The sequence below is a fragment of the Chiloscyllium plagiosum genome, unplaced genomic scaffold, assembly GCF_037043375.1.
Source record: "Chiloscyllium plagiosum isolate Xiang-an unplaced genomic scaffold, Cpla_swu_hap1 HiC_scaffold_15, whole genome shotgun sequence".
NCBI classification, from domain to species: domain Eukaryota; kingdom Metazoa; phylum Chordata; class Chondrichthyes; order Orectolobiformes; family Hemiscylliidae; genus Chiloscyllium; species Chiloscyllium plagiosum.
Window position 1 is genome coordinate 45,707,131 of NW_028270153.1, and position 15,944 is coordinate 45,723,074.

Here is a 15,944-nt window from a genome sequence, read left to right on the forward strand (position 1 = left end):
TTTTAAAGCAGACAAAAATGTATTCATAAAATTACACAATGCAACACAAAAAACAAAGAGCCCCTACAGAATACAGCCTATCCAACAAGACTTACTTATGCTGTTCCAAATATACACAACAGTCACAATAAGCAAACTCCCTTTAAAAACCAGTATGAATGGAACACATGCTTACAGATTGAAGTTGAAGAGCAGAAAAGAGAGAGAGAGTTTCCACACAGCTCCCTGTTGAACTTCCAACCTGTTCAAGACAGAACTAAAACTGCTCAGCTCAGCTAGAGAGCTGACCATTCCCCTTTCATTATACAGATCGCTTCTAAACCATTACCACTTTGGCCTGAATCTCATCTGTTTACATATAAACAAAAGGCCTCTCAAAATCTTTTTCATCACTGTACCAAACCAGACTGATCGGAGCCCAGCTCATCCCAGTTTATTACCCCTCTGAAAAATATTTAGGACAGAGTCTCCTTGAGCCAAGGACCAGCTTTTAGAAAAAAAAGGGACTAGCTTTGTGACAGTAATCGATCTATGGAATTCTTTATTGGAAATTGCTGTCGAAGCTGGGTTGTTAAGGATATTCAAGGCTGAGATAAATTGATTAAAAATCTGGATAGGTTTATGGGATAAGACAGGGAAGTAGAATTGAGGATTATCAGATCAACCATGAACAACAAAGCAGACTAATAGACCAAATGGCCTATTTCTAGTCCAAGATTATATGGTCTTAAGATTTTACATGGCAAGAAATATCACAAAACTTTGCAGCAAAAACTGTCTGAAAATCTCAAAGCAACAGGCACTTAGCCAAAAAGCTATGAAATTGTGCTCATCAAAGCTGTGAACTAAACCTTACTAAAGGAAAAAGAGGTTGACTAGGAGCTGAATATTACTTAAATTGAGAAAGACTAGAGAAAGCAACAGCACAGAAGAATTTGGAAGTCATTGTTTATGAATCACAAAAAACCAGCATCCAAGTTCAATGGGTAATAGGGAATGTAGGCCTTTATTTCAAAGAAAATGGAATATAAAAATAGCAAGGTTTTGCTATATCCATACAAAGCTAGTCAGATCACAGCTGGAACACTGTGAACAGTTTTAGGCCTTTTATCTCATAAAAGACATACTGGCATTGGTGGCAGTCAGAGAAGGTTCACCAGGCTGATACCGACTGTGAATTTTTGAACATCTCTAACCAAGAGAATTGTGAATACTCCATCGATTACTGTCTCTAAAGCTCATATTGAAAGATTTGTTTGCCTCTCAGGGAGTCAAAGGATATGAGAAGCTGGTCGGGGAAGTGAAATTGAAACCCAAACTCAACCATGAATAATGGAGCAAACACAATAAGCCAGGTGGTCTACTTCTAGTCATATTTATTGTGTTCTCAATGTAAGCTCAAGGAACAGCACGTCATTTGACTAGGCACTTGACTGGGTGCAGAATTCTAAAATCTACATCAAGTTCAACAATTTCTGGCCCATAGGTCTCCTTTCTCATTGGAGATAGATTACTGATGGTGGGCGAGGAGTGAGTTTCACAGTAAGCTCTGAAGTAGACAAGAGGTGACTTGCACTTCTGCATTGAGGGAGGGTAGATAGGGAGAAACTATTCTCTTTCCTGGAATGATCAAGAATGAGAAAAAGCTAAGTTACAGTGATTGCCAAAGGAAGCAAATGTAAAACCATATAATGTAGGTTTTCAAGCAGCAAATGGTTAGAATCTGGATGGCACTTCCTGGCTGTAGATTTTCAGAAAAAAATTACATAATTATCCAAAGAGGAAAGATTTGCAGGGCTATTGGGCAAAGATGGGGGAATTGCACTTGCAGAGAACTGACAGACACAATGTCCAAATAGCCTTCTTCTGTGCAGTAACCAGCTGACAATTCAATGATTTTAAGAGGCCCATTCAGCAGGAGTCTGGTGCAAATGCCAATATAGAACACATTTGGGTGGGCTTGAATTGTAGCATTCACTCTTTAAAAAACAACAGGAAGATGAGCAAGATTAGCCCTGGTTTTGAACCAAGCTATTTTCTTTCCAAGAAAATGCTCTAACTTCAAATACAGTCTTAACTGATGAGTTGGTTGAGATGAGAAACACAATGTGGTGAAGTGTAGGGGAGACCCTGCATTCCAGCACTCCAACAGAACGTTGTTTTTAATCTAAAGACATCTGGAGACTTCAATGCCATGAGTAATTTGGCACGCTTACAACCTTTGTGTTTTACATCATCATGTTTTATATCTTTAATATCTTTCACTCGGAAGATACCATCAATTTCTTCTTCTTCCAGAACAATCTTTCTTGCTTATACCATTAGTACTAGCACAGCTATACATACCAATGTAACATAAATAAGCTTGGTAGAATACCAATTATGTTAACAACAATTTGTTACATATAAAGAACATGGAAACATAGCTATGGGAGTAGCTATTCAGTCTGGTGAGCTATTGATACATCAACAGCTACAGGTTCTGAAATGGTCATCTTGGTATCCATCCATTAGCTCTTGCTCCATTGCCCATCCCATAGTATTGTTTATTTGCTTTGCAGCTCACTTAATATTGAGGTATTATCAAATATTTATTTTGAGAGTACTAATGCAATTGAGTAACTAGCTTTTAACAGGTATTCAAGTTGCCAATATGGGGTGAGGCCTCTTCTGGAGTACTGTGTCCAGTTCTGGTCACTCTATAATGGGAATGACATTATTAAACTAGAGAGGCTTCAGAAGAGATTTCCCATGTTGTTGCTAGGCATGGACGGTTTGAGTTACAAGGAAAGGCTGGATAGATTGGGACTTTTTCACTGGAGGTTGAGAGTGACCTTCTAAAGGTTTATAAAATCATGAAGGGTATAGATAGGGTTAATGGTAGGTGTCCTTTCCTTAAGGTGGGGGATTTCAAAACCGTGGCATATTTTTCTAGGTGAGAGGAGAGGGATTTAAAAAAAGACATGAGGGGAATTTTCTTTGCACACAAAGCGTGGTTTACTTGTGGACTGAACTTCCTGAGGAAGTGGTGGAGGAGGGCACAGTTATAACATTTATAAGACACTTAGATGAGAACATAATTAAGAAAGGTTTGGAGCGACATGGGTCAGAAGCAGACAGGTGGGACTAGTTTAACTTGGGATAGACTGTTTGGACCGAAGGGTCTATTTCTATGCTGTTTGACTCTATGACTCTATGTTTTTGCAGCATCATCTTTGGTGGGATTATGTTACAATGACATTCAGTACCTCAAACACCCAAGGGCATTTTAATACCAAAATATGTTTTTTTCTTTTAAAGAGAACTGCTAAGGAGATAAAAATAACTGCAGGTGCAAATTTAGTGGCTAGCTGATAAAAGAAACTGTGTGGAGCAACAGAATGCAACACCTAAAAGTTTCAAAGAAACTTCAGATAGAGAGAAGGCGACCTGTGATAATCAGGGGGATATCTATTCACCACACCCTTCCACCCATCCATTCAGTAGACAGCCACCTCTTGCAGTTATTTTCATGGCTTCACCTTCCAGGAATATACAAAATAAAGACTAAAGGAGAGGTTCAAAACTCAGATGTATATTCTTATTAGGCTGCTGTGGTCAAGGTTATTTCTAGTATGCTGTGGAACTCACATTTTGAGAACAGCCAGTAGGCACACACTGCACCGCAGGTAAAGAAAGGAAAATATTCTATCAATCTGAAAGCTGCAAACCAGATTTAAAAAGGAATCAAGACAATGGAGTTTCAATCAATTTTCTAAATTTAGAACCTCAAAAACAAAGCACAAAAATTTAGATTAATTTAGGATATCTGGTCAGCATGGACGAATTGGATAGAAGGGTCTGTTTCCATGCTGTACATCTCTATGACTCTATGACATTACCCGCAATCACTTACTAACAAAGTATATCCACCTAGGAAATACTGTATCACTTGTTCATGCATTCTGTGGGTCTCTGTGTGGCTGATGAACTTGATCCCAGACTTCCATCTCTGACCACACATTTGGCAGGTGTTTCCAGGAAGTGCAATTGGTTCTTTGCATTGAAATCACAGACATGTTGTAATTTTTTTTTAATTTAAGTAAGCCTGGTTAAATTAGTTCCTTTCTGTTTTTATTCATTGATAAGATAGAGGTGTGATTGACTCAGCCAGCATTTACTCACCATCCATAGTTGCCCTTAAGAAGGTAGTGGTAGGGCTGCTTTCTTGAGCCACTGCAGTCCACCTGATATAGATAGACCCTTCATATCATTAGGAAGTGAATGCCAAGTTTTTGATCTAACAACACTGAGGGAACAGTAATATGCTTCTAAGCCAGGATGGTGGGTGCATAAGTTAGAGTTATACATAAGAGTCACAGAAATGTACAGCATGGTTCAACTCGTCCATGCTGACCAGGTATCCTGAACTAATCGAGTAACTTTTGCCAGCACTTGGCCCATATCCCTCTAAACCCTTCCTATTCATATATACATCCAAATGCCTTTTAAATGTCGTAATTGTACCAGCTCCAACACTTCCTCTAGCAGTTCATTACAAACATGCACCACCCTCTGTGTGAAAAAGTTGCCCTTTAGGTCCCTTTTAAATTTTTCCCCTCTCACCCTAAACCTATGCCCTCCAGTTCTGGACTCCCCCACCCCAGGGAAAAGACTTTGTCTACTTAACCTATCCATGTTCTTCATGATTTTATAAATCTCTATAAGGTCACCCTTACAGGTCACCCTCCAGGTAAAACAGTCCCAGCTTATTCAGCCTTTCCCTACAGCTCAAATGCTCCAACCCTGGCAGCATCCTTGTAAATCCTTTCTGAATCCTTTCAAGGTATACAACATCCTTCTGATGGCAGGGAGACCAGAATTGCACGCAATATTCCAACAGTGGCCTAACCAATGTCCTGTACAACCACAACATGACCTCCCAACTCCTGTACTCAATGCTCTGACCAATAAAGGAAAGCATACCAAACTCCTTCTTCAGTATCCTGTATACCCAAAACTCCACTTTCAACGAACAACGAACTATGAATCTGCACTCAAGGTCTCTTTGTTCAGCAACACTCCCCAGGACGTTACTATTAACTGTATAAGTCCTGCCCTGATTTGCCTTTCCAAAATGTAACACCTCACAGTTATCTAAATTAAACTCCATCTGCCACTCCTCAGCCCATTGGCCAATTTGATCAAGATCCCATTGAACTCTGAGGTAACCTTCTTCACTGTCTACTACACCTCCAATTTTGGGGTCATCTGCAAACTTACTAACTATATCACCTACGTTCACATCAACATCATTTATATAAATGACAAAAAGCAAGTGATCCAACATCAATCCTTGTGGCACACCATTGGTCACAGGCCACCAGTCTGAAAGGCAACCCTCCACCAACTTCACGCCAGTTCTGTATCCAAATGGCTAGTTGCCCGTCTTCCATGTGATCTAGCCTTGCTAATTAGTCTACAATGAGGAACCTTGCCTTACTGAAGTCCATATAGATCACGTCCACTCTGCCCTCATCAATTCATTTGATCTGAAGAAAGATACTCACAAGGGAAGGAATCCTTTTAAAATTAACCTTCTTGCAACCAACTGACGGGGCAGGAGAATAAGGAAGGGAAGCTAATTCATCCCTCTGCACCTAGGAGCTTAACAGTTAACTTTTAAATGTTTTATCTCTCCAACATGGATTTTTTGAGGCTCTTAAGATTAGAATTTCACTCAAAAGCTAACACACCTGAAAATTTCAAAGGGTTTGGCCAACAGTTTACAGATGGAAACTATGGCCAATGAAACAGATAGAGAAGCTTTAGAGAGATTATGGGCGGCACGATGGCACAGTGGTTAGCACTGCTGCCTCACAGCGCCAGAGACCTGGGTTCAATTCCCACCTCAGGCGACTGACTGTGTGGAGTTTGCACATTCTCCCCGTGTCTGCGTGGGTTTCCTCCGGGTGCTCCGGTTTCCTCCCACAGTCCAAAGATGTGCAGGTCAGGTGAATTGGCCATGCTAAATTGCCCGTAGTGTTAGGTAAGGGGTAAATGTAAGGGTTTGGGTGGGTTGAGCTTTGGCGGGGCGGTGTGGACTTGTTGGGCCGAAGGGCCTGTTTCCACACTGTAATGTAATCTAATCTAATCTAGTAGTAATTGGAATTTCAAGAAAGAGAGACAGAGAGAAGGGAAAGAGAAGAAAGAGCAAGAATTGAATAGACAGTGTTTCAAGAAAAACTGTGTGAAAGGGAGTTTGCATTAAAACACCACTCAAGTGGCGGAGAGAGAACACCAGTGGCTCAGATTTGAAGGTGAGGGTAGTCAATTTTTCATGTAATTTCTAATTTTGAGGTGGCAGAGGTGGAAGCATTTTTCATCTCATTTGAGCGGGTGGCACAGTAGCGAAAGTGGCCAGTCCTACATTGGTCCTTATTACTAAAAGTGAGCCCTCAGGGAAGATTAGATTCCCTACAGTGCAGAAACAGGTCCTTCAGCCCAACCAATCCACACGGACCCTCCGAAGAGTAATCCACCTAGACCCATTTCTCTCTGACTAATGCACGTAGCACAATTTAGCATTGCCAATTCATCTAACCTGCATACCTTTGGACTGTGGAAGGAAACTGGAGTACCCGGAGGAAACCCACGCAGACACGGGGAGAATGTGCAAACGCCACACAGATAGTCGCTTGGGCTGGAATCGAACCCAGAACCCTGGTGATGCGAGGCCAGGGTCCTTGGGTCCAATGAGAACAGACCCAAGTCTCTCAGCCTTTCCTCATAAGACCTTCCCTCCAGACCAGGCAACATCCTGGTAGATCTCCTCTGCACTTTTTCCAATGCTTCCACATCCTTTCCCAAAATATGGGGACCAGAACTGTATACAATATTCCAAGTGTGGCCGCACCAGCATTTTGTATAGTTGCAGCATGATATTGAGGTTCCGGAACTCAATCCCTCTACCGATGAAACCTAACACACCATATGCCTTTTTAACAGCACTATCCACCTGGGTGGTAACTTTCAGGGATCTATGTACATGGACTCCAACATCCCTCTGCACATCCACACTATCAAGAATCTTTCCATTGACCTAGTACTCTGCCTTCCTGTTATTCTTCCCAAAGTGCATCACCTCATATTTAGCTGCATTGAACTCCATTTGACACCTCTCAGCCCAATTTTGCAGTTTATCCAAGTCCCCCTGTAACCTGTAACACTCTTTCAAACTGTCCACTACTCCACCAACTTTAGTGTCATCTGCCTACGTCTAAGTCATTTATAAAAATGACAAACAGCAGTGGTCCCAAAACAGATGCTTGTGGCACACCGCTAGTAACCGCACTCCAGACTGAATATTTTCCATCAACCACCACTCGCTGCCTTCTTTCAGAAAGCCAGTTTCTAATCCAAACTGCTAAATCACCCTCAATTTCCTGCCTCTGCATTTTCTCCATCAGCCTACCATGTGGAATCTTATCAAAGGCTTTACTGAAGTCCATGTACACCACATCAACCGCCCTATCCTCATCCACATGCTTGGTAACCTTCTCAAAAAACTCAATGAGGTTTGTGAGACATGACCTGCCCTTGACGAAATCATGTTGACTATCTGAAATCAAATCATTGCTTGCGAGATGATTATAAATCTTACCTCTTATAATCCTTTCCTACACCAGAAGTAAGGCTCACTGGTCTATAATTACCTGAGTCATCTCTGCTGCCCTTCTTAAACAAGGGCACAACATTTGCAATCCTCCAATCCTCTGGTACTAAACCTGTAGACAATGACAACTCAAATATCAAAGCCAAAGGCTCTGCTATTTCCTCCCTAGCTTCCCAGAGAATCCTCGGATAAATCCCATCTAGCCCAGGGGACTTGTCTACTTTCACTACTTCTAGAATTGATAACCCCTGTTTGTAACAAACCTCGATCCTTTCTAGTCCAGTATCTCATACCTCATTCTTCTCCCCTACAATATTTTCCTTTTCCTGAGTGAACACCGATGAGAAATGTTCATTTAGCACCTCTCCGATCTCGACAGGGTCCACACTCAATTTCCCACTTCTTTCTTTGATTGGCCCTATTCCTACCCTAATCATCCTTTTATTCCTCACATACCTATAGAAAGCTTTAGGGTTCTCCTTTATTCTATTTGCTAAAGACTGCTCATGTCCTCTCTTTGCACTTCTTAACTCTCTCTTTAAATCCTTCCTCGCTGATCTGTAACTCTCCATCGCCTCATCTGAACCATCTTGACTCAACAACACATAAGCCTCCTTCTTCTTCTTAACAAGAGATGCAATTTCTGTTGTAAACCACGGTTCCCTTACCTTATCACTTCCTCCCTGCCTGACAGGTACATACCTATCAAGGACACGCAATATCTGTTCCTTAAACCAGCTCCACATTTCGATTGTCTGCATCCCCTGCATTTTGCTACCCCATTCTATGCCTCCTAAGTCTTGCCTAATCGCATTATAATTGCCCTTGCCCCATCGATAACTCTTGACTTGTGGCATGTACCTATCCCTTTCTATCGTTAAACTAAACGTAGCTGAATTATGGTCACTCTCCCCAAAGTGCTCACCTACAACTAAATCAAACACCTGGCCTAGTTCATTACCAAGCACCAGATCCGGTGTGACCTCTCCTATTGTTGGCCCTTCGACATACTGTGTCAGGAAACCCTCCTGTACACATTGGACAAAAATTGATCCATTCGACATACTAGAGTTATAGCATTTCCAGTCAATGTTGGGGAAGTTAAAGACTCCATAATGGCCAACCTGTTCCTTTCACTCATATTCAGAATAATTTTGCTAAGCTTCTCTTCCACCTATCTGGAACTCTGAGGAGGCCAACAAAAAACTCCAAGCAGTGTGACCTCTCCTCTCCTGTTTCTAAGCTCAGCCCACACTACCTCAGCAGACGAGTCCTCATCAAATGTTCTCTCAGCCACCATTATACTATCCTTGACTAAAAAGGCCTTCCCCTCTTTTACCACCTTGCCTGTTCTTAATGAAAGATCTAAACCCTGGAACCTGCAACATCCATTCCTCACCTTGCTCTATCCATGTCTCCGAAATGGCCACAACATCGAAGTCCCACGTATCTATCCATGCTGCAAGCTCATCTACCTTATTTTGTATCCAAACAAAAGGTAGTCACATTTCCCCAGGTTGAGACAAGGAAGCCTGTAGTGATACAGAGGGACATTGAATCCAGACAAGAAATACTGCTGGGAAATGCACAAGCTTCCTCCTGGAGAGTAAGTTCCAAGTTGTCAAGACTAGTGACCATGGGAATCATCTCTACTCTACCTGAGGACAGGGTTAACCTGCTCTCTGGCAATGACCTGGCAGGATCAAAGTCAATAATATCCCCAGTGGACTCTGAGAAGTCCATTCAAGTCAGGAAGACAAAACCAGTGCAAGAGAAAATGCCTGGCACTTTCCCTGACTGTGGTGACATGGTCTATGGCTGAGCTTGTCTATTTATTGGGACAGAAATTGGGAATCAGCTGGAACTCAACTCAGCTGGAAGCTTGCATTCATAGCATAGGTAGAAAAGACTACATTGCTGGCAGGATCCTGGACACCCACGTGATGGAAATCCTGACCTTCATAACTCCAAATGGGTTATATCATGCTGAGTCATGCCATTTGGGTTCCTTAATGCCCCAGACACTTTTCAAAGGCTTATCTAATGGTGTAGTGCACCTAGCCCAACTACCAGTGTTTGGCAGCACTTGGGAAATGCCCTTGGAGCAACTAAAAGTCCTATTTAAAGTTGCCATTGATGAAAATTGACATCAGTGACTATTCTCCTTCTTGATGTGGAGGTGTTGGTGTTGAACTAGGGTGGAAAAAGTTAAAAATCTCACAACACCAGGTTATAGTCCAAATAAGGAGAAAGTGAGGACTGCAAATGCTGGAGATCAGAGTCAAGAGTGTGGTGCTGGAAAAGCACAGCATGACAGGCAGCATCTGAGAAGCAGGAGAATCGACGTTTGGGGCATAAGCCCTTCATCAGGAAGCATCCTGCTCCTCAGATGCTGCCTGACCTGCTGTACTTTTCCAGCACCATACTCTTTGACTATAGTCCAAATAAACCTGCTGGACTATAACCTGGTGCTGTGTGATTTTTAAATTTGGTCTCCTTCAGGAAGAGAAATCCAAAATACTTCAGGTACTTGTACAAAAATCTAAATAAACATCAATACCAACAGTCCACAATTGAGAAGGAAGCCCTCAGTTTATTACTTGTTATCACAAAATTTGAGATGTATGTCTGAAAAGGGTAATGAGAGATGAGTGTTTATATTGACAACAACCTGTTAACATCTGTGAAAGTTTAAGACCCAGATGCCAGGTTATGCTGTTGGAGTTCTTCCTCTTTCAATTATGCTACTTAAAAATCACCTCTATTGCTGGGAAGTCAAATTTAATTTCAGTCACCATGTCCAGAACTTAAAGAGATCCAGTTGGAAAATTAATTTTGACTCCAGAGGAATGAATATGTGTGTGAGTGCATCTGTTGTTTTATATAATTTCAAGGCTTTTTTGCCCTTTGTAATGAAAGGACAATGGATCTCATTTCAGTTATCTGGCAGGGGAAGTGTAATGATGATAGCTCAGAACCTCAAAATCCTTGAGGGCATTTTAAGCCTTAATTCCAAAGTGTGTTTTTGAAAAGAGGACCACTGCAGAAACAAAAGGACCTGCACTGTAAATTCAATGGCTGGTGGGCAAAAATTCTTCATGGGATCGATTGAATGTAATACCTAAAATGTGTCAAGGAAACTTCAAGTGGACAGAGAGAGCACCCTGAGATAATGAGAGGCTGACTATCCATCCCCAATCCATTCAACTGAAAGCCCCCCTTTTGCATACATTTCATGTTTCTCCTTTCAACAAGCCTGTGTACTATTAATTGACTGCTGTGGACTAGAATGTGCCTAGTATGTACAGAAATAACAGTTTCAAAACAGTTTCAGAACTCCTGCATTGCAGGTAAAGAAAGGAAGAATAGTCATTACTCAGTGATGCAAACCAGTTAAAAAAAAAACAAGCAGCTTATAAAACCAAAAAATCCAAAAGTCAAATGTTCAACTCACAACATCAATACCACCAGTGCAATCCAATAACAGCTACAATGTCATTTTATCTGCTCATCAGAAACAATTCAGAGACTGATCCATATGTTTTTTTGCTTTTTTGGGACTCAAGCAGCTTAAAAATAAAAGGTATGTGTGTTGCATTAGTATTTCCTCATGCTTTTTTAATTACTAAACTTTTTTGTTACTTCAATAAAGCCTCATAAAATATTGCTCATGTGGTTTGGAGAGTGGTATCCACAAAGGAAGACATTTTTACAAAACTAAACTTGTTTCAACCAACCAATCAAAGCAGTGAGTGAATAAAGAAGTTGAGCCAATTTACCCCTCCTTGTTTGGGTGTTTAATGGTTAGGTGTATCTACCTGAAACTTTCTGGAGTGTCAGGGGTTCTGTTCACTCTAAGAGCTGGCTGTGAGGGAGCTGGATCAATGTGGAGTGAAGGTCCCTTCTCTTTAATGAGAAGAGGAGACTGATTTTCGTTGGTGTCTTTATATTAAGGAGAAAGGGGTTATTTTGAAGTTCTTTGTTTCTTCTTTATTGTTTATTGAGATTATCTGTTTGTTTTCTGGCTTTTCTAAGGAAAAAACTCTATCTGAAACTGCAACATTTGGGGAACATCATCTGGGGTCTAACTGTAACAATAGAAATGTTAGGGTACCTTTATTCAGTCCCTGTATAGTCGGTTTTGCTCATGGAATATGAAACACAGCTTTGAACCACTATTCAAAATACCTGTGTATTAATTGCTGAGGGAGATTTGAATGAGTCAATTGGCTTTCTACCTAGTATTGAGGGAGATTAAGTTGTGTGATTAAAGTCAATTGGAAGTGGAGTAAGGTCTGCTTCTCCTTTAAGATGATCCAAGTTCTTTAAAATCCATTTTAAAAATTTATAAATCCAAAAAATATTTTATAACTGAATTGATACTACAGTATTCACCATGATACAGTCAAACATTTTCAAGAGTGGGGAATAGATTGCAATGGTTAGTTTTACAACCATAAATGAAAATTGTAAATGTTTGTATGGTGTGATTAGTCATCATCCACATATGGCATTCCTCTCCATTAGAAAGAGACAGTTCATTACATAACTCAAGGAGCAACATTAAGCCTAGGAATGTCTCCATGAACTGCCACAATCATGCATCGTTGTTGGCATCTTTCCAGACCACACTCTAGCCATCCAACCAAGTGAGCTTACCAACACCCATGGACAGCTGAATAGATGAATATACAGCTACTTCTACAAGTACACAGTATGGAAATTTGAGACATAAACAAAGGTTGGTACTAGAAGACACTGAAAGTTAGGAATTCTAGATTCAGGAACATTTAGTGTCAACCGATGCAAAATTGTGATCAGTAGCTCCATTGTTTTATTGCTATGGTTGCTCTCTGGTGAGCAAAATGGTATTTTGATTTGACATGATTTGATTAATTATTGTCACATGTACCTAAATACAGTGAAAAGTTTTGTTATGTGTGCAGTACAGGCAGATCATAACATACAAAAGATCATAAGGTGATAGAACAGAGCAAGGAATGCAAAGTTACGGCTGCAAAGAGAATGCACAAAAAGCACAATCAACATTAGATTTGAAATTTGAGAGGCCAATTCAGAAGTCTAATAACAGCAGTGAAGAAGCTGATCTTGAACCTGCTCGTAAGTGTGTTTAAGCTTTTGCACCTTCTACCTGATGGAAGAGGTTGGAAGAGATTATAACAGAGGTGGAAGGAGTCGATGATATTGGCTGCATATGAGGCATCAAGAAGTGTAGATGGAGTCAATGGATGGAAGGTTTGCTTGCGTATTGGACTGGGCTGTGTTTACAACTTTCTGTAGTTTCTTGTAGTCCTGGACAAAGCAGTTGCCGTACCAAGCCGTGATGGAGTAGAATGCTTTCAGATCGAATACTTTCTATGGTGCATCTGTAAAAGTTGTTGAAAGTACTTAAGGACATGCTGAATTTCATTAGCCTCTTGAGAAAGAAGAGGCATTGTTGTGCTTTCTTGACTGTCACATAAACTTGAGTGGTCCAGGTCAGACTGCTGGAGATCGTCACTCTTAAGAACCCAACGATCTCGATCCTCTCCATCTCAGCTCCATTGATGTAGATAGGGACGTACCTTTCTCCTTATTTCCTGAAGTCAATGATTAGCTGTTTAGTTTTATTGACATTGAGGGAGGGATTGTTATCTTTGCACCACATCACCAAGCACTCTATCTCTTTCCCGTATTCTGTAATATTTGCAGTACACACCCACTTTCAGCCAAGATATAATAATTTTGAGAGTATTAGTGTATGTGTTGTGTTAAGGACCAAACCAAACCCTCTCAAAATATCTGAAGTAGATAGCCTAGACCCTAACTTTTCTATCTTAAAGGCAAGTGTCATGCATTGTATTCCAGAAGTAATTCAATTGGTCAAGTTACCAGATTTGAAGGAAAACACACTTTATTCAAACACTATAATTAAAATACAACAAAAGAAAGAAGAAATTGGAATAACTGAACTCTATTGGAAAACTTAACAGAATAACAGATTATTTAATGACTAAACAGTAACTGTTCCAATCGAGTGACATCCCATAAACACACCTGGCAAAAGGCAAATTCAGTAAAGCAGATTGTCTCAGATACAATTTTATCATCCAGCCAGAAAAGAATCACGAGCTTTTAGCTGTAACCAACAGAGGAGAAATAGCTTCCACACCCAACTTCAAGACCCCAGCAGCTGTTACTGAAAAGCTAAAACTGAATATCCTGATTCTGTGAGAGCTTCACCCCATCCATTCAGGTAGCATCTATTGTTCTAACTTTTAAAAATATCCAAAACGTCAGAAACTGTTTACTGGATCTGAACAAAATGCTCAGTATCTCTTTCTCAACCTCTATTCTTAAAAACCCAGGACAAAATACACCTCTTAAATCCATAGTATTGTCACAGCAGTAAACAACTGCTGGCAATATGCAGAGCAGAGAGATCATAATATTCATGAACTGATTTGATGCCAGGGTACCATTTTGGAGTTCAATGCTTCTGCTCATGCCCTGTCTTAACCTTGCACACCTTCTGCATTTAGTCGCTGAATGGAAAGCCTGCTAGTGCAATTTACAGGTATCATTCATGACTTACAGGTTACTTATTGCTTGATAACAGTTGCATTAAGTTGACAATTAGAACATAGAACAGTACAGCACAGAATAGGCCCTTCAGCCCACAATGTTGTGCAGACCAATTTCTTGGTGCTTTCTTGTAGTTATTTAAATTCCAAAAATTCACAAGGCTTGTGTGATACACTCTAAAGGAAATTTCGCTGACCTCAAGGCTTCTGCACAAACCAATTGCTCCCAACCATCCCTCTTTGTATACAGCAGGATTTGGAACATGAACAGAGTCCATGCAGAGCAAAAACAATCTATTAGATGTGGGAAGGGCAGGAGTTGAAGGATAAGAAATAGGGCATTCGGCAGTCAGTCACATCCTTCTAGGCAGTTCTGGGAATAATTCTCCTAGCTGCATATTGGCTTGGATCAATACTCAATGTCTGTGCTTCGCCAGTAAGAATGTCCACACTGAAATTTACTATTTAGCTGCAGCCTTAATTATAATCGTAGAACCCCTACAGTGGAGAAACAGTCCCCTTGGCCCAACATGTCCACACTGACCCTCTGAAGAGCAACCTACCCAGACTCATTCCCCTACCCTATTATGGTACATTTACCCCTGCCTAATGCTAACCCACATATCCCTGAACAATATGGACAATTTAGCATGGTCAATTCACCTAACCTGCACATCTTTGGATTGTGGGAGGAAACTAGAGCACCCAGAGGAAACCCACACAGACATGGGGAGAAAGTGCAATCTCTACATAGACAGTTGCCCGAGGCTGAAATTGAACCCAGGTCCCTGGCACTGTGAGGCAGCACTGCTAACCATTGAGCCACTGTGCTTATTCTCAGATGATTTCTCAAAGTTGTGGAATAATAGATCAAACTTTTAAATTTTGTACATTGGCTTGCACTAGTACAAACTATATGATGTAAAGACAGGGATCATTTACTCAAATTGGGAAAATAATTTTGAGGAAAAAATATGGCCTGGCTCCTAGCCTTTTATTTTATGCTACAATTCTTCATGTACCTCTACTGAACAGAGCTGTCATGGATATAGCTTAAGATTCAAATGTGCTCGAGTTTAAAGCTGAATCGCAGCTTTTATTTGCAGTAAGCTTTGGTTGTGGAATTGTGGCAATGTCATATCTTTTAATTTGTGTTTACTTTTGTAATTATCTCAGAAAAATGGAGATTGTTATATTAGTGGCTGTGAAGGTGACCATAATAATTAGCTTTTTTGTACAAACTCCTTCCAGGCTAGAGCAAGAGTTATTTGCTCCATTTCACATCCATTGTTACATCAGGGGGATCACTGACATTCACTGCTCATTGAAAATTAACTACATTTCATTCCTTCTTGCCAGCTAGAAACAAGTGAACAATAGCATCACTTAAGATAACAAGGTGTCACATACGGACGGCATATACATTGCTCAAGAGCACAATATATCAACCCTACCTTATGACTCAAACAAAAAGAATTCCGCTTTCTTAGTGGCCAACTGGTGTATGACAATAGGGAGTGAATCAATGTCCAATTTCCAGGAATTAACCTTTCGTGCTGCAATATTTAAGCTACTGCAATAAACGGTGGCTCCTGAGCAACAAGCGCTACTGGCTGATGATTTGACTGATGACAGACAGTTATACATTGTGCTCAGCATGCATTGAATGAATGCAGTGTGTGTGTTCCCAGCTCAGATGATCCTTT

At 40.7% G+C, this 15,944-nt stretch overlaps 1 protein-coding gene across 5 annotated transcripts in view; it reads right to left on the minus strand.

Annotated features, from left to right (window-relative positions):
• ripor3 (RIPOR family member 3) overlaps positions 1-15,944 on the minus strand; it is a 237,847-nt gene that overhangs the window by 153,852 nt on the left and 68,051 nt on the right. Inside the window, exon 1 of one of the 5 annotated variants that reach the window (XM_087994937.1) lies at positions 12,800-12,945. The exons of 3 other annotated variants lie outside the window; for them this stretch is intronic. In XM_087994937.1, coding sequence (XP_087851063.1) covers positions 12,800-12,878 — 79 coding nt within the window. In that variant the 5' untranslated portion in view covers positions 12,879-12,945. Of the gene's footprint in view, positions 1-12,799; positions 12,946-15,944 lie in introns of those variants that run through there. One more of the 5 variants, XM_087994933.1, reaches the window with a different exon arrangement.